We start from the raw sequence: 20241 nt of genomic DNA, 5'->3' as shown, positions 1-20241 counted from the left end.
CTGAAGGGTTGAGTCCATGTTAAATATTTAAAGACAGCTTATAAAATAGATATCCTTTCCTCTGTACAACTTAATCCTTTATCTTCTAGGCTTCCAGACATCTTTTCTACATTTCACAGCATTATGTAGAGAGATATAAACAGCACCTTTGCATGCACTAGGACTGAATGGAGATCCTAAACATGTTCATTTTGTACATAAGGACATTACCTTCTTTTCCATGCACCCATTAACCTGGTACTTCAAGAAGGAATATAAACCCATGTAAATCTTTTCTACAATAAGCACTTCTAAAACAGAAACTGTTCCATAGCATGTATTTTTTAGTTGTTTGTTGCATTTTCAAGACTAACTTGCTCCAGCTAACTATAGTAAAAAAATACAAATGTTATATAGAAAATAGCACAGTACTTAGTTACAAAGTACCTGTGATACGTTAACTGACAGCAGTATAACTTAGGCCCATCATCTTAAAAAAATTCCCAAATACAACATGGTAATACAGCTAGTAATACATAACATGGTGAAGTTAAAGTATTTAATACAAATATATTTTATAAACTCACCACATCTTCCAAGGAAAACTGAGCTCCCTGGGCCACAATGTCTCCATTTATTGCTATTAGTGCACAGCCGTCATAATATAAGCGATCACCATCACAGCCTTTCTGATTGGCCAGCAAATAGATCCCACCACTCTACATTAAAAAGGCAAGCAAATTTAAGCAGAAAAGTAAATATAACATTAAAAAAAATTAGAATATGGCAACCCTTGGGTTATACTATGTATTCTACTACAGAACAGAATCAGGAGTTCTGGTTTGCATTAAAGTCCAGTTGAAATAACAGACTCATTTTTGGCAAATTAAATAACAAAAATGAGTCTGGTTAGGTAGGTCAAATATTTGTGAAGCGAATCCACTTTTGATATCACATGAGATGTTTTGGAATGTAACCAGGTGCTAAATGTATATTCCCCAGTTGCTTGTATGATTAGACCATGGTACCACACATTTCATGGTTTGGTGTGGAAATGCTACATCCTGAAATTATGAACCTTACAGACTGTCAGAGGTGTCGAATAACAGGATTTACTTTATCACAGGGTGGCAGACCTAGGATGTCTTACCAGAATCTAGAAATTGATTTCTAGTTCCTATAAATCAAACCATGCTTTAAAGCACATTCAAAATAACGCAAGGATTTTCCTAAACAAATTAGAATATAAGAGTATTATCAAAGGAGTGCAACAATGAATATGCAAATATTAGTACATAACACTACAGTAAAGAAAGCAGGGATAAAACCATAGGTGTGAAAAGGGAAGATCAAAAGTCACGAGGCAGGAAAGAGAGGCTGGTTTGAAGAAAACATGGCATAAGTTGCTACCATTTTCCTATCACAGCTAGTCAAAGACAATTATTTTTTTATCTGACCAGTGTTACACTACAGGATTCAACATGACTTCTAGCTGAAAAGTGTGATTAATTTAACAACTACTGTTGCTGAATCTCATAGTCTCTGAGTGAATCGTATTAAATGATTTGGAATCACAGGGAATGATTGATTGCACCATTTCTTCATTAGTTTTTATTATAGTCCAAATCTTATATTGTGCCACAAAAGTATCACAAGGTTGCCACACTGTCGGAGCCAATCGATGTGGAGTACTGATCAAAAGTAACAACCTGAAGAACAAGTAGGTAGTTGCTGCCTTCAACGTAGTCCATGTTTTCCTCTGGTAAAACACACGTGAAACATCTGTGCTGACCTCACACTTAAGACAAGCTTCTTTCACACTAGCATAAACACTCATTTTGATTCTTCCTTTGCAGGAATCATTGTTCTTCTCTATTTGTGAGCATTGCATAGGCTATATTTCCAGTTGAGCATTCATGGGCTGTTAACTTTCATTTACACAAAATCCCATCCCTACAGCTTTAAGACTTTCTATAAGAAAATCAAACCAGTGTCATTGTCATAGCAAGACGAAGTGAGGTGTTAAGAACATTATGACTGAATCATGGGGAGTGTCACATTACCTGATTGAACTGGGAATATGCTGCTGTTGTCATCAATTTAATGTGATTTTCTTAAGATTATGTAATGAGACGCCATGATTTAAATTTGTTCGAAAAATTGTGTGGTGTGATGTCAGCTTAAATGGTGTAGCCTCTCCTAGTGTAGTGTCAGGTAAAAGAAAAAAAAATCATGGGTCACTAAATAGAAGTAGCAAACAGGGATGATAGATTCTCGGTTTAATGGTGTTGAAAGTCCACATTCTTGTTTTCTACACAATGGAAGCTTCCTTGGAGGGCACCTGTCCCATCCCTCTTTCCCATTTCAAGTACCAAGATAAGAACGACTCTCATTAAACTGAGCATATCATTGTTTTACTTTGCCAGATGGCACAGGTTAAATATTTCAAACAGTTAACAAAATCTCAGGGCCAGGGTAGATACAGTGGGGTCTCAATTGATGGGATGAAATTTTGTTTAGGAGAAATAAATGAACTGTAAATCAAGAGAACTGGGAATCCTTTATCAAACAGCACCACATAAAGACTTTCATTATTTTAGGTCAAGTTCTGACATGAACTTACTACAGACCTTTATTCTTAAGTAGCATTGTATCTACCATGTTACCAAACTAACCCCTGCTCTTCAGCACCTACAATTGGGGAAGCATCCTCTGTAACAAATACAATGCCAAAACTGGATGATGTTATTAAAAGATCGCAAATTATAAGAAAAAATAAAGTAAAAAGGACAATGAAAAATACACAACATAGTCCAAAAATAATCAAAACCATCTGGAGATCCTGACAAATTAGAAAAATGTCTCTGGTGGAAATACTGAAGACCGGATTGTTAACTGGATTGTCAGTCAGTAGGGCAATCAACCCATACGCTTTCTCTGCTGTCTATCTGTCTTATATAATGAATTTGGGAATCAGAACTATAGTGTTCCCTGGGAGGACTCACCAATATATATGACATGCATAATCCTACTGCTTCCCTTAAATGTGTATTGCTTTGCACCCTCCCCCACTAAAACCAATCATCTATGGGGGAGGAGCGAAAGCTTTAGATCAGGGGTCTCCAACCTTTTTGCCCCCTGAGAGCTACCTTTACAAAATGAAAATGGCCGAGAGCTACTCATGTTTTCTAACGTTTATTCTCATAGCTTATTTCAACCCAAACAAACTGAATAAGCTTGTTTTGCCTGAACATTTACAAAATGTTGGGTGTCCACAACTCACATTTTGCATTAAAACATCACAAAAAATATTTAGTTCACCTGCAAGTGCATTTTGTATGTCTCTATGCATTTTCTAGTGTATCTCACACTGTTGAATTAAAACATGAATGCTGTCAAAACCAAACAATCCAATTACAAATACACAGATATGACTTATTCATTTGTCATTTTGTTACCTGTCACTGTGTCACTTTATTCACAGGTCCAGTTGCATGTGTGATGTGTTTTTTAGTTAGTCAGATCAGTGGCACTGAGGTGTATGGTGGACTGGAGCCACTTAGGTTCACTCTTATGGAGTCATTTAAATGTTTGTCTGTCAGTCTTGTTCTGAACTTTGATTTCATGACATTCATGTCAGACTCACAGAGGTATGGAGACCCAAACAAAGCAGACATTTTCAGAGCTGCTTGGTGAAGATTCTTAGAGTTATCTGGCTCTCCTAAGCTTCAGAAATGCTGAGAATGCTGTTGAGACTTTAACTGCACATTATTTTGAAGGTTTACTCATATATAATATAGAAAATCCAATGTCTGTCTGTCTGTCGGCTTTTCACAAGAGAACTACTTAATGGATTTAGATCGGGTTCTTTTCTATAATTTGCTTGAACATTCCAGTTGATTTTTCGACTTCTCTCACTTCGCTATGTATCAGAGTTCGCTTGCTGTACCGATTTATTAGCACAAATCTGAGCGGGCCGAGGGGCGGGGCCTTCCTCACTCACTCACCAGCTTCAGGGGGGTGGTCCTTAAACTCCGCTTAGCTAGCAAAGGAGTGAACAATTGAATTCAACTTTGTTTGATATTTAAAATAAAGTGTTACTTAGGTCTTGTTGAGTTTGAGTCCAGATATTCTCTTAAGTGTATGCCACATTGAAAAGATGGATGCAATTCAGATTGTGGATCATGATTTTGTTAAAAGGATCATGATATTATTTTTTTGGAAAGATCGCCCATCCCTAATTTGACTAATCAAGTTTTCAAATTTATGTAGGATTCATTAACCCTTTGGCAAGTTACTTGGAAAGGGGTTGTGAGCTACCGGTAGCTCGCAAGCAACATGTTGGAGACCCCTGCTTTAGAGTCATCAAAAATTTTGATTTCTGCTTTTCAACGGATCTTGACATTTTAGGGTCCCTTAATACTGAAAACATTGATATCTTGATGGTGGGTGTGTGTCTCTGTGTATGTGTGTGTCTAGAGCTAAAACGGCTAGACAGAAAAATACCAAACTCGAAACTTAAGCCTGTTATAAGATGATGATGTGCTAATTAGTTTTTGTGCAAAATCGTGCAAGAGAAAGAGGCAAACTAGAGGAACTCTAGCATAGTTCTGCAATTAATTATGAATTCTTGTCATCAATTGCTATAATAATGACCTATTTTCTGATCAGAAAGATCAGCATCAGAGTGGTAAATAATTACTGAAATGTTATTGAATAATTTGGGTCTACTGATGCTCACGTCTACATTTTTTTTTCTTTGCTGTCTAATACATGCACATTTTATCCTATAAATTCATTCTTCACATTCTTCAGACTGTCATTACCTTGGCAGTGGCTGACTTAACAAGGTCCACCCTCACATAAGCCTTCCGTAGCTCATGGTGGCTCCCTGATGAATTGGTGAATATCTCAACTCCATCAAGGCCCATGTTGATATGAGGACTGAAAAAAAAAAAGCGATAACCACAAAATTAACTTAAAAAGGCTATGGATACCTCAGAGATTAGAATGATTATGAACCAGTACCTATCAAACTGATTAAAAAAAAATAAAAAGGACCATTGAAAGTCAAGTATCCAGAATTGAGTGTACCAGTGTCTTCAAGTTTTAAGCTAAGTTAGCTGCATGCATCGCCTACATTTTTAGAGAACACCAAAAACTGATGCAAAACATTCTGTCTAATAAATCCATAATATAGTAAAGAAAGTAATATCTGAAAATTGCTTCATCTACTGCGCTTTGTTCAACAAGATGTTTTCTAATCTAATACACAACTACAGACTGCTGTGTAAGCAGAATGTTAACACTAGAGGTCATCATTGGCCATCTGTTACTTTTCTTTGTACCAGTAGATGGTGCTGTTTACCAGATTGACTATATATTGGCCATAAACTGTGAATTTGTTTATTATACAAATATTTCAGCATTTTCATAATCTTACAAATATTGCACAATTTACAAAATTAACAAAGCTATACAAGTATTTGCATAAAGAATGGCAACTATACTGCTCTAAGCCCTTGAAGTTGACATTACTACATAGTCCATGATTTGTCCTGTTTAATAGTTTATTTTTTGTTGCACATGAAAGTGATGTTTCTTTAACTGTTTGACTTAGTTTTGTGTAATAGTTGGGAAAAGTGAACAAATGTCTTTTGCAAAGAGGAGTTGATTATATGGAGAAAAAATAATGAGCAAGAAAAAGGTTTTCAGGTGATGGAAGCATTTCAACCATGGAAATGCAAACTCTTTTTTTTTAATGAAAACAAAACTGAGGCTACTGCCTTGTAGAAGATGTAAATAAATCACTACTGTGAGTTTCTGAGAAGTTTACTGAGGACTAGAAGAAGTGTAAAGACTCTAATGGAAAGTAAAAAATCTTTACATACAGAATAACAGGTATAACTTTGATAGCATACAATAAGATAAAGCTCAATTATGTTTCAGTTATAGAATTTTTGCAGGCTTAAAAGGAATATATGCGACAACACCCAAATCAATGGGGGCCATTAGTCTGATAGCTGCTTTAACTCCAAGCTTTTACCCATAAACATATTTTTTGTTTTCTTTTAATTACAGCTCTAGACATCCATCCTTAATTGAGCAAAACTCCTTCAATTTCAGTATTGGGAAGCTGCAGCCTGTCCCAGCAGCACTAGGCAGAAAGAAATAAGCAAACCTATATGGGGTGTCAGTTCATTACATGTCTCCTTCATGCGTAGGCACACTCACTTATCCAATTTACAGTTACCAATTAACCTAATTTAAATGGTTTTGGAATGCAAAGGGCAACCTAGTGTACCTGGAAAAACAGCTACATAATTAAGAGGGGAATGCACAATTTCCACATAGACAGCCAGGATTTAAATCAAGCACTTTGAAGCTTTGAGGCAGAAGGATTTACCACTGTGCCACCATTTGACTGTGAAGAGAATGATTTTCTATGAAATTTATAGACAAATAGAAACAAACATTTGCCTCAAGAGGGAAATGTGCCATTTACCTATATTTTTATATTGTTTATACATGGCCTGCTGGAGGTCATTTTGTAGGGCTCTGGCAGTGCTCATCCTGTTCCTCCTTGCCCAAAGGAGCAGATACTGGTCCTGCTGATGGGTTATGGACTTTCTATGGCCCTCTCCAGCTCTCCTAGAGTAACTGCTTGTCTCCTAGAATCTCCTCCATGCCCTTGAGACTGTGCAGGGAGACACAGCAAACCTTCTGGCAATGATACGTATTGATGTGCCATCCTGGAGAAGTTGGACTATCTGTGCAACCTCTGTAGGGTCCAGGTATCGCCTCATGCTACCAGTAGTGACACTGACTGTAGCCAAATGCAAAACTAGTGAAGAAACAGTCAGAAAAGATGAGGAGGGAAAAATGTCAGTGGCCTCCACCTGTTAAACCATTCCTGTTTTGGGGGTCATCTCATTGTTGCCCCTCTAGTGCATCTGTTGTTAATTTCATTAACACCACAGCAGCTGAAACTGATTAACAACCCCCTCTGCTACTTAACTGACCAAATTAATATCCCATAAGATTCATTGACTTTATGATATACTCTGATTAAAAAGTGTTCCTGTAATTCTTTTGAGCAGTATATATATATATATATATATATATATATATATATATATAAAAAACAAAGGACCACTGGCAGCCTTGCTTAAGACCTGAAGAAGGTTTGTTCATGTGAGAAGTTGTTTACCTTAAGTTTCTTAATTTCCACCGTCTACAGGACAAATAATTACTCCTAGCTGTTATTTCTTGTCTATGCCTATATCAGGATTGGAATATTTTTGCGAGAGTGGCAGAATACAAAGAGTTAACTTGCCACTCTCTAATAGATCTGTTGAATTAATATATATGTTTTGTTTGTTTGTTTGTTTTTTTTTTATTATTCATCTTCGGGAATTAATAACTACTACCAAGCCAAACCATGAGGATACACCATCACTAAAGCTTTTTTACTCTCTGTACAGAGTCCACCAGCTTCAGTACCGGAAGAGCCATATCACTTCTGCCTTGACCTCAATCTCCCATCTCCTTCTGGACAGACCATGTAGAAGGATTATGACTACTAGAGGTCTGCGTTCATGTTGAACCAGGGAACCAACCTGATCTCTAGACATTCTCTACTTACCCTTTGGCAGCATTATGATATTTTGCATTCTTGTATGCCTTTTCATTTGCTTTAACTCATTTTGTGAACGTTATTAAATGGGGTTGTCGGCTGACTCATCAAAACACTTTTTTTTTTTTAACTCATACATCCTGTAATAAACATATCCTTCTACAGTGTGACTTCAGAATATTCATTTAAAATGAATCCACAAGATCACTACAGTATATTTTCAGCTACAGATCTTTTTATGTTTGTTAATCTGTGCCCTTTGAAACAGGAAACCTTTACTGGAACTTTCAGTGTCTTCCCTGATCCCTCGCCATTATTAAGAAAGTCACAAAAGGTCAATACAATTCCACAGAATTTGAAAAGACAAGTAAATGTTTCTTGATGCCTTTGGACAGCACCTTCTGGCTTGCTCATTATGTGTTTTGTCTTTCTTTTCTTTTACCTATTTGGAGCCCAAAGTTCTTCACACATTTCACTGGCTACACATGTGTCCTTAGTAGAAAGAACAGCATCTCCGAAAGGCACAGTTTCCTGAAAAACACATTTTAAAAGAGAGTTAAAAGAGTAATCAATATTTAAAAAGATTTTAGTTACATGTGTAGGCACAACACACAATGGAATAAAATTATTTTATCGCCTTCATCATATCTGCTTTGCAGCAATGTTCAAAAGGATCCTTTCACTCTTATTCCAAGCCTATTGAGATCCCAATTAATTTAACTAGTACATCTGTAAACAATGCAGAAGCACATTTATTTTGAACACATTGATTATTTTCTCAAAATGGGCAGTGCAGTTGGGAACCTCATAACCTCCTTTCACAACAAAAATACAGCAAAGTATTTCTATTCTGTTTATTCATCCATATGTATCCTTTACAGTATATCGATAGCAGAGTTAAACTACTCAGGAAAAGAGGACAGATTATAAGCAATGAGACTAAGAAAACAACTAAAAACAATGATTTGATGGTACAGGCATGATTTTCATAAAGTAAAGCGCATGAATCAGAGACAAATTGGATGCTTATTTCAGATTTCTTCCATAAGCATTCAGTACTGGGAACATACCTCTGCTTCCACGTTTTAAGTTAAGTGGGGCATCAGGCTGTGAGCTGAGCTGATGTGTGCTCTTCATTAAATAAAATGAAGTTGCATATTTTAATACATTCATATTTATCATGACAACAAAACAGTGGTGATATGTTGCATGTTGGGTGAACATGTGGGGATGCTACCACTACTCCTACGACTAATAACACAGTAATTCACAGAGCCTACGAGAAAACTTGTAAATCTGGCCCACCTTAAATCCATTCTCACCTCTCCATCAGCGTCTTTTGTCCTGTAAATGTGTCAATAAGCAGCAAGCAACCTGGTATCCCATCCCCCCACCCACCGCTGCAGTTCATTTCGCAAAGAAGTTTCTCCATGCTGTTTCTTTGAAGGACAGGTGATTGGCAGGATGACGCCAGACTTCTTCCTGTATTCAAACGGTGCCTCCTTTACGCCTGATGCAGCTGCGTTGTTCTTATATATGAGTGGACGTTTCTTGTGGGGAGAGCTTCTGTTCTCTTTCTACGATCTGAGTTCACCTCTGTTATAGCGCGTCTTTATTTGAAAACAGCAGTGTCAGATCGGGGCGAGCATGAGCGCGACTGAAAAAATTAAAACTGAATAAAAAAAAAAACGCTAACCTTTACAAGTACATTTACACCGTCTGTTACAGACTCAAATCAAATGTATGCTTTTATTGTATAATAGTAACAATAAGAACACCTCACTACTGAAAACGTTTATTTTGGGAGACATTAAGACTCGAACCCAGAACTTTCTGAATTGGAGTCAGCAGCCCTAACCAGTACACTACCCGAGAAGTCAGGACAACAAGCAACGCTAACCTGATTTTTTTTTTTCTTCGGTTATAGTCTTGAAAAAAAAAGTGCATTTGTTCTATTATACTTGTGTCTTTTGCGAAAGTGCTTATTTGATATTTGGACTTCAATCTTCACACATTATACACTTCATGTTTATATTTTGTCGTTAGTACTAAAACATGGAAAAAGTTTGTCTTTTAGGTATGTGTTCAACATTTCTGTCATCCTACACTTACACAGATCTTTGTGGACACGGAACATACATGAAATGCACGTGTTCCGAATAACAATATATTTTTTTTGCATAGGTACCTGACTCACTGATAAACACGGCTTCTTTTGGGAGAGGTTTTTGCAGTTTCTCCGGCGGTGGGGGGATATGGGTATAGCAGGCTTCTTGCTGCTTGGGATTATCGACACATTTACAAGACAAAAGACGCTGAATGGAGATGTGAGAGTGGATTTAAAGTGGGCCGGATTTACGAGTTTTCTCGTAAGCTTTGGTAATTCTAGTGTTAAGTAAGAAGATTAGAAGATATCCATAAAAGGCAATTTATGGTCATCAATTCAGATTACCTGCTAGTCAGGTTCAATGCAACCAGACTTCTCTCACACAATAAGTGAAATCTTTACTGTCAAGTTTTTTTGCTGGGGTGTCAGTGCCCTCCACACAGTATCATTCTTACATTCTTCTCAATGACATTTGTTTATCAAAAAGTTTTAAAAAGACCTTACTGTTTTATGTGCTTCTGCATTAACAGAAACAAAACATACAGGACTTTACAGATATTGGCTTGTAAAAGGATTCCACAATGATCCAAATGCTTAACATATAGGTTATGAGAGATGTATATATAATTAAAATATGTAGGAATATTTCACATTTTTGGGAAAAAATAATTACTAAAGCAGTGCAACCACAAAGCCAATTTTAAAAATTTCCATTTTTTAATCTTAATATGTGTGACAAATGTACATCAGTACACAAATGAAAAATCCCTATTTTCATGTAAAGTTACACTTTTTCACCCAGCATTCAAGTACACATTGTTTTCCTAATGCTTACATAAATATGCAAATCTTCAGTATCTAAATAAAAGGACATGCCAAGATTCAGTTGACTATATTGTGGCCAAAATATGTATATGTAATAATATAGGAAAATCCTTAAAAAAAAAAATAGTGATCGCAAAACATAGTTAGCATTTTTAATGATTTTTCTTACTGTATCTGATCAAAGACTTATCAGATAAGCACTAGTCACTAATCATAGCAAACTGTAGTGACGTGAGTCGGCCTTTTAAAATTTAAAGCTTCCTAACTGGTCCTGATATGAAAAAGTCATGTTGTCTCATCTGCTGCATAATTCACCACCAAATACATACTTCAGTCTGACACAAGTTCATGAGTTCTTTTATTTCAGGAGTTTTGAAAGTACTATTTAATAAATGCATTTCAAGATGAAATAACTTTTTTTTTTTTTTTTAAATAATTTGAACACAGATTTACCAACTATAACATAAAAACCAAGACACACAGGATAAGGCATGCTTAAAATCTGAATGCAAACCAAGAGTCAGAATTTGTTTTCCCAATTCCTTTTAAATGTGTTGTCTTTTTGTTTTTGTAAAAAGTAAGCACCTGCTGTTCATCATGCTCTTTTCATTAATAATGATGGCAATACACTGACCAGAAGTGGAATGGGGAGAACCTTTTCTTAGAAATCACAGGTGCAATGCGATGAGAACCTGACATATTTGGCCCAGTGCACTGTCTGTGTTAAGAGTCACTCCAGAAAACCACAGCCATTTAGAAGGAGGTGACATTTACACTAGAGTCATGAAATCTCAGTAAACTGTTCACACCAAAGTAACTGGAGCTTTACAAATATTTTTAATGTTTAAATATTTAAAAAGAAACCATAATCATAAAGGAGAAATGCAACATTATATTACAATACTATTATATACACTTCTAGAGCTACTATGCTTTCTGAATAAGTGAATATTTTGATATTCCAGATGGTTTACTCTAAGCAAACATTTAAAAAGGCATGATTCCCTTGCCCCCTTGGCTAGTGTAGCCAACCAAAGCACAGGCATCCTACTGAAGTGTGAGAACCACCTGAAAGTGACAAAATAGCATTTGGCTTCCTTTTTGGCAAAAATATTTTATTTACATACCTGACCAGTCACTTGCTGAATCATCCTGGGAAGGAAATAGTCTTCCACATGCCTATAAGGGGAAAAATTGTGAGCTCTAATTATTTTTTCCACAAATACCAATCAACAGCTACTAGAAATGTGAAAGCAGTAAGCACTAAAATATGGGCATAAAAAATGAAGAGATTTAGGGTTTATCATCAAAAATTGCTTTAGTGTTAAAATCGGGTGCATATACCATCCTGGTTTAAAATAAGTATTTGTCTGTTTTGGCTATTTAACTTTAATCATAAAATCAAAAACTATATTGATACAAGAAGAAATAAAGAGGTCTAAAACCTTCCATTTTATACACATAAGTTTTGTTTGTGGGAAATTCAGTATTTTATTAATTTGTTTTTGTAACATCTTTTACAAACAATTCAGACCCTTCAGCCCCACCTTCTCACACCTTGGCTTGTTCCAGGGGGTGAACCAGCGTAGCTCTCTGTAGTTGCCATTGTTTGCCAACATCATTTTTGGTCTAATAAGCAAAATTTTTCTGCAAGATAACAAAAAATAATCATAAGGAAAAAAAGGATTTAAAAATGTGTGCTCTGTCTGAAATTATTCTCCAAGAATGCCACTACACTACAAAGGCATGTCACTTAGGACCATATTCTATTTAAGGTGAATATCAAGACACTCCGGGTGGCATGAAGGTGAGGAGGTTAGCACCGTTGCCTCAAGTATCCCATGTCCTAGATATGAATATCATGTCCATTCAATGTCTGTGTAAAAGTGGAGATGGAAACGATTTACTGTTGTTCAATCAATTTATTAATTTATTTAGACTAGAAGTTGAATTATCATATGGGTTATATGATTATCTTAAATTTGCTTTGAGAAATCACAATGTTTAATCACTGTATTAATGTTTGATATGCTTACTTTAAATAGTGTTGAAAAAGGAAGGTAGTACTTGAACTACATGTCAGAACTTTTACATGTAAAAAGTGATTAAGGAGAAGCCAAGCAAAATGACAAACTTTATTGGCGAACTGAACCGATTACAATGTGCAAGCATTCATGGCTACTGTGCAAACTGCCTGAAGAAGGGGCCTCAGCTGTCTCAAAAGCTTGCTCATTGTAATCAATTCAGTTAGGCAATAAACGGTGTCATTTTGCTTGACATCTCATTGCATCCATAATGGCTAACACGGTACAACACCCTACTACTATCTAAAAAGAGAATAAGACATCTTCAGTAAAAATGGAGCATGCCAAGCATTTCGAGCAAAATTGACAAAGTCTGATACATATTGTTTAATACTGTGGTGAAATTCCAAAGCCTCACACCTACAATGTACTACCACATACAAAACAAGCATACCACTTGAATTGTTGGCTGCAGTGGTCAAAGACAATCACACAGAAGATGCATACAATCATATAGCAAGACAAGTTAGCAATCAACATGGGTGACGAGAAAGGTTTTCCGCAGTTAATCAATTACCTTGCGTCAAGCTATCACATTCCTTAAGGAGCACTGCCACTAGCCGCACAGAGCAATGTTTTACTGAGAAGACAAATAACTAAAACATCAACTAGCCACAGTACGTGTGCTCATACTTAAAACCGATGGCTCTAACAGCCAAGAGGTACAGTAGGTAGGGAAAGTATTCAGACCCCCTTCAATTTTTCACTCTTTGTTATATTGCAGCCATTTGCTAAAATCATTTAAATTAATTTGTAACCTCATTAATGTACACACAGCACCCCATATTGACAGACAAAAAAAGAATTTTTGAAATTGTGGCAGATTTATTAAAAAAGAAAAACTGAAATATCACATGGTCCTAAGTATTCAGACCCTTTGCTCAGTATTTAGTAGATGCACCCTTTTGAGCTAATACAGCCATGAGTCTTCTTGGGAAAGATGCAACAAGTTTTTCACACCTGGATTTGGGGATCCTCTGCCATTCCTCCTTGCAGATCCTCTCCAGTTCTGTCAGGTTGGATGGTAAACGTTGGTGGACAGCCATTTGTTGGTCTCTCCAGATATGCTCAATTGGGTTTAAGTCAGGGCTCTGGCTGGGCCATTCAAGAACAGTCACAGAGTTGTTGTGAAGCCACTCCATTATTTTAGCTGTGTGCTTAGGGTCATTGTCTTGTTGGAAGGTAAACCTTCGGCCCAGTCTGAGGTCCTTAGCACTCTGGAGAAGGTTTTTGTCCAGGATATCCCTGTACTTTAATCTTTCCCTCGATTGCAACCAGTCGTCCTGTCTCTGCAGCTGAAAAACACCCCCACAGCATGATGCTGCCACGCCATGCTTCACTGTGGGGACTGTATTGACAAGCGATGAGCAGTGCCTGGTTGTCTCCACACATACCGCTAAGAATTAAGGCCAAAAAGTTCTATCTTGGTCTCATCAGACCAGAGAATCTTATTTCTCACCATCTCAGAGTCCTTCAGGTGTCTTTTAGCAAACTCCATGCGGGCTGTCATGTGTCTTGCCTCTTCTCAGTGTGTGGAGACAACCAGGCACTGCTCATCACTTGTCCAATACAGTCCCCAAAGTGAAGCATGGCGGTGGCAGAATCATGCTGTGGGGGTGTTTTTCAGCTGCAGAGACAGGACGACTGGTTGCAATCGAGGGAAAGATTAATGTGGCCAAGTACAGGGATATCCTGGACAAAAACCTTCTCCAGAGTGCTAAGGACCTCAGACTGGGCCGAAGGTTTACCTTCCAACAAGACAATGACCCTAAGCACACAGCTAAAATAATGAAGGAGTGGCTTCACAACAACTCTGTGACTGTTCTTGAATGGCCCAGCCAGAGCCCTGACTTAAACCCAATTGAGCATCTCTGGAGAGACCTAAAAATGGCTGTCCACCAACGTTTACCATCCAACCTGACAGAACTGGAGAGGATCTGCAAGGAGGAATGGCAGAGGATCCCCAAATCCAGGTGTGAAAAACTTGTTGCATCTTTCCCAAGAAGACTCATGGCTGTATTAGCTCAAAAGGGTGCTTCTACTAAATACTGAGCAAAGGGTCCGAATACTTAGGACCATGTGATATTTCAGTTTTTCTTTTTTAATAAATCTGCAACAATTTCAAAAAATATTTTTTTTGTCTGTCAATATGGGGTGCTGTGTGTACATTAATGAGGAAAAAAAATTTTTTAATGATTTTAGCAAATGGCTGCAATATAACAAAGAGTGAAAAATTGAAGGGGGTCTGAATACTTTCCGTACCCACTGTATATCAAAACAACAATACCACTACACAGATTAATGCTGCCAGACAAATTTGGTAGTACTACAGGTACAAAATTACATAGCTATACAGCATTCCCAAAAAGCTAACTGCTACTGTGTGGTCATGGGGACTCTCAGGCAATATGGTTGTATGTGTCCATGATGATACACGGTACATTGTGGCCATTATTTTACTATTGCATAAAACTGGTTCTCAGAGGCACATTTTGCTTTTACAAAGTTGCAGTCAATAAGAGAGTTAACATGTATCATAACCATAGCAAGAGGTCACTTGAGTATGCTAGGGACATCAGTGCCACCAGAGAGGCTGGTTTCAGTGGCTGGTATGATGCACGTGACAGACTCACAAGCATTGGTACTGCAATTTTTCTCTCATATCCACAAGATGTGTGTATCAGGTTAAACGTCAGTACTAAATATTACCCTGTGTTAGAGCATGTGTGCGAATGGGGTCTGCAAATGTCAAGAGCTGGTTTCTGTTTTGCACGTGATGCTGCCACTATAGGCACTGTCATGTCCCTCATTACAGCTAACTGTCTTTAAGAATGGTACTTGAGCACATCCTTGTCTATGTATATTCCATGCTTACTTGTTTAAAAACAGCACTCTGCAATTGTAGCGGACATTTCTATGCATCACAGGCCTATGGGTAAACAAAACAAGAAAAGAAAAACACATTAAAATGAATAGAAAAGAAGTCTATTTATTATTCTCTGCTTATATTTGGAAACAAATGCTCAGAAATTCAGACTGTGTGATAATGACAGTACAGTTATAAGAAACTGAATTGACGGATGAAAAATTACCAAATTAGTTGCACTGTTACCGTATTCATCTTATATATTTCTATTATAATTTTATTAAAAGAATCACCCAGTTTCTGAACTAGATTTCCTCCAATTAGTTTCATAGCCTATCAAAAACTAGACATAAATTTAAGGTAAATATAAAATGCTATAATAATTGATATTCAGAGCTTCAAATTTCACTCAAAGCCTTGAAATGCTTTACAATTAGTTAGTGTCATGTTTATAGACACGTATTTGGTTAAATACAGATGAAAAAAATCTGAAAGTTATAGATAGCCTTAAATATTTTTTAAATATTAATGTTTATTAATTTATAGTATCAAAGGCATATAAAATACACTATAACCATTTTCTAAATCAACACTTCAAATAAAAATGCATGTAAAACAATACAACGTCTCAAAGTATCAAAAAATGTATATTTTAAATGTTATATTTATGTTATGCCTAGAATGCCTAGTGAGGGCTGGACGGTCTCATGGCCTTGGAACTCCTGCAGATTTTGGTTTTTTTTTTTTTTGTTTTTTCTGTCCTCCCTGGCCATCAGACCTTACTTTTATTCTATGTTAATTAGTATTGCCTAATTTTATTTTTATATTTTTTTCCTCTTCCTTCATCCTGTAAAGCACTTTGAGCTACAGCTTTGTGTATGAGAATGTGCTATATAAATAAATGTTGTTGTTGTTAAAGCTTCTTCCTGAATACCTACACACCATACACTTTGAAGGTCTTTATGTTAGTATTCCTAAGACCCAAAATGGGCAGTATGGTGACAAAATGATTAGTAATTAATCCTAATCATTCCAGAAACTACAATTTCTGGCACACATATTATCACTGTGGAGTTTGTGTGTTCTCCCAATGCACTCATTAGTTTTCTCCCACATTTTAAATATAGGAACATTAGGTTACCAGAGGATGGGAGTGGTATGGGGTGCAGTCATCAGCTACACCATCAGGGAACTGGATCAGAATTCTACCTGGTCATTGTGTGTGCTCTGCAGGGTTTTTTCACAGAATAATCAATGCTGTCTCTAACACCCAACAAATGTGTATGTTAGGTTACTTGATAAGCGAGTGCAGGCATATGCAGGAGCGTAAAAATCCTGGCTCCTTCTTCTCGTAGTTCTAAACTTGCAGGGCTCAATAAATAAATGGACAGATGGATTAATTAAGTATTACCTTTAAGTTGCCCTCAAGGAGTGAGTGTGGGTATGTGCAAGGGTTTGTTTCCCATCCTAGAATGGATCCTGCCTTATACTTGGTACTCTAGCTCTCTACAGACTTCGAACAGAAATATAGGAACAGAAAATTAATAGGGAACGCAGAATACTGTTATAAGTCAAAACATTTAATATGTGAACCCAACCAACTAGTTTATAAACAGCTTTCCTTCCCATTTCAGAAACTCAACTCACATTCCAACATCACAGATAATATCTTGGGTGACAGGAGATGTAAGCAGCTCCTCCAGAACCTGGAAGCAGTGAAGCTGAGTGTCAGACTCATAGAAGTGATCGGAGCAGCCATAGCCACTTAAAAGGTGAAGAAAAAAAAAATATATTAAGTAAAGGATGAACACAAATGTCAATAACTATTCAAACTACTAATTCCTAAGCAAAGTAGCAAGCGGGATTCCAAATTACATGTCATTTTAATCTGAATACTGAACTACTACAATCAGATTAGTGCATATAAAGAGGACCTTTCTAAGCAAATCAAAGTCATAAAAAAATAGAACAGTCAAACTCTTCAGTTTCCCAAAAGCACAATTATTTTCAGTATGCTGTTGTTCAATGCGTTTTCAGATTAAAGGACCAGTAATGTGTTAAGCACATTGTAACACAGTGTCTTATGGAGAAAACATTCCATTATCCACCAATTGTGAGGACAAGTACTGACACTAACTGGAATTAACATCTCTCCTCTTTATATTAAGGTGTCAGATGAAATGTCTTCCATTGGGTGTCCAATGAGGCCCTACCATAATGATTAATAACTTCTCTTTTCTTCCAACTTCTTCTTCCACTGATGTACAATTCATTTTTAAAGTTAATGATACACCATTCAATGTTGCTGTATACGTATGGCCCGAGTGCTTACTTTTAAGGAAAATAAAGAAGTATTGCTAGGACATATAACTAGGGCATGCCAGAATCCAAAAATCCATCCATCCACTGATTCTTCTTAAAGCCAGCTGTATAAGGTGCAACAGATAGAAGCAAACCAGGACAGTATTATAATCCATACAGGATAAACACATACATACATGTAAACTTTCACAGTAATCAGTTCAACTAACTGCACATCTTTGAGGTTTTGGAGGAAAAAACAGATTACATGGAGGAAAACCTGCTCAGACACACAAACACACACAGAAAATGAGGAAACTCGTCAACAGCGACATGGCTTGAGTTGAGTTTGTGATCAACACAGAGTGGTTATAAAGCTGTCACCAATCTCAAATAATGTCAAGAATGCCAAAATCATCAAACTAAAAGAGTTGTATTAGAACACAATTAATAAAAAATCAAAGGAACTCGGCTATAGGAGACAACCGGTATAAGTACAATAGAAATAAACAAAACCATATAGTCTCTCTGATCCATCCAAATCTGGATTACTGCCCTCAATAATATGACAGAGAGGCTACTCCACTTGCCTATTGTAATTGAGCATTAATTAGGGTTCTTTCTGTTAACATCTTCCACTTCCTCTCCTCTCCCCTACCTCTAGCCAAACTGAGCACTTGCCAATATCTCAACAAGGTTAAACCTGGAATAAGCTTCTAGGCCCCAGCCAGAAACCATGTCTGGGTAGCTTCCGGAGACTACTCCCAGTTTAAGGATCAGTGTTAGGAATCCCAGAGGATGTTCTTCTAGTATTTTTCCTAGTGCTAAAAATCCTTCAAGTGACCCCATGTGACCCTTCAGTTAAAGGCTTGTAATCTCCCAGCTTCTAGTGAAAAGGTCAAATTACGTGTACGTTATTGGCAGGTGACATTACTACCATTACTACCAATCTGCTGGAATTTCATCACACGGCCTTGAATAACCTAATGGGTTCATCTCTTGCCATCTACCAAAATAAAGAATTTCCGCCATTAAGCTTCAAGTCCTTCACGGTCCTCTCACTTTTGCCATAATCTAAATAATTACATGGTGTAACACTCCCTACTAATGATGGTCCGGTGCTACATCTCTTATTAGAAAGAGCATACCCTACACCAGGCCATTTTATGCCCCAATGTCTATCCTGTATTGCACAAAACTGCATGCATCCGTTGTCCTGATGGTGTCCCCCCATTACAAGGCAAGATCCAGGCTTCTGGGAATGTGATGTATCTGCATAATACACAGCACAACAAAAATAAAAATGCCCACAGATTTTATATTTATATTAAATATTTTTTCCTCTTTATTGATTGGTTTGTGTTTTTATATTGTGTTTGACTGTAGTTTTGTTTCTGTGCAAAGTGCATTGTTACAGTGCATGCTATTAAAAGTGTTAAACAAAAAGACACACACCCAGTTGTACACCACTAACCATTACACTATATTTAGCTGATGAAATGTAAATCTTTGCTGCAATAAAAATCAGTTTATTTTTGCTTAGGATTAGGGAAATCAAGCACATTAAGGCCAATTTACACTTGGCACATCCGCGTCACCACGAGCGAGGGTGCTCGTGACATACTGTAAATTCCATCAGCAGTCATAGCATGCACAAATTCAATGTGAGAAAGACCCTGGGCAAAGATTAATTTTTTTTACTGGTAGAAATGGATATCTCTTCAAAATTGATATGTAAAGGCAAAAATATATATATATATGGGGTCATTATGCAATCTTGCAGTGTTGCACAGTGGATGTTTGTACTTCAAACAGTCCAGGGTGCACATTCTCTGCATGTGACCATGTTTGTAGTTGTTTGTGTCAGAGTATAAACAGGCCCTTAGTCACTCTTACATTAAACACGCCAGGGATATCTGACACCTCAGTACAATGTTAGCCACTTTAGCAACTGTGATACTTTTGTCCGAGAATGATATGGAACCAAGGCAGGACACATTTCAAGATAGAAAAGCTCTTCCTCTTTCTCCTACACGTGAATCACATTTTCAGCTTCTCAAACCTACTAAATGATTAACCTAAGGAAAACGCCAGGGACTTAGACACTTTGAGATCTTTACATAGACAGCTTGTTTGCATCCTATGAATAAATATATAATTTTAGAAAATAAGAAATTGTGTTAAAAGAAACCTATGCAATGTTCCACTTCTCATAACAATATCTATTTCTTAGGCTATACTATTTAGTCTAGAGCCAAAATTTCAACAATATATAAAAATATTTCAAAGAATCTACCCCTCAGTGATCCTTGGGAAGAGCTGGAAAGGGACCTGTCAACCTGTATCTCAGAAAAGGAGTAAAATTCAGCCACAGATAGAATAAAATCAAGCTCTATATATTGCTTACATTTATATAATTTAAAGTTGACTAAAATGTACCTAG

The 20241-nt window shown here is 36.9% G+C and overlaps 1 protein-coding gene across 4 annotated transcripts in view; it reads right to left on the bottom strand.

Annotated features, from left to right (window-relative positions):
- nadsyn1 (NAD synthetase 1) overlaps nt 1–20241 on the bottom strand; it is a 76373-nt gene that overhangs the window by 44100 nt on the left and 12032 nt on the right. For 3 of the 4 annotated variants that reach the window (XR_005633045.1, XM_039748628.1, XM_039748636.1), the window contains 7 exons: nt 17145–17261; nt 15507–15560; nt 12105–12194; nt 11675–11726; nt 8058–8146; nt 4806–4923; nt 567–698 (listed from right to left, as the gene is read on the bottom strand). Coding sequence is in view for 3 of the 4 variants with exons in the window: in XM_039748628.1 (XP_039604562.1) it covers nt 567–698; nt 4806–4923; nt 8058–8146; nt 11675–11726; nt 12105–12194; nt 15507–15560; nt 17145–17261 (652 nt within the window). In the remaining variant the exon portion in view is untranslated. Of the gene's footprint in view, nt 1–566; nt 699–4805; nt 4924–8057; nt 8147–11674; nt 11727–12094; nt 12195–15506; nt 15561–17144; nt 17262–20241 lie in introns of all 4 variants that reach the window. The other variant, XM_039748646.1, reaches the window with a different exon arrangement.

The sequence above is a fragment of the Polypterus senegalus genome, chromosome 1 (assembly GCF_016835505.1).
Source record: "Polypterus senegalus isolate Bchr_013 chromosome 1, ASM1683550v1, whole genome shotgun sequence".
Lineage (NCBI taxonomy): Eukaryota > Metazoa > Chordata > Cladistia > Polypteriformes > Polypteridae > Polypterus > Polypterus senegalus.
Note: the sequence above shows the minus strand (reverse complement) of the source record. Positions and strands in the feature narration are given on the sequence as shown.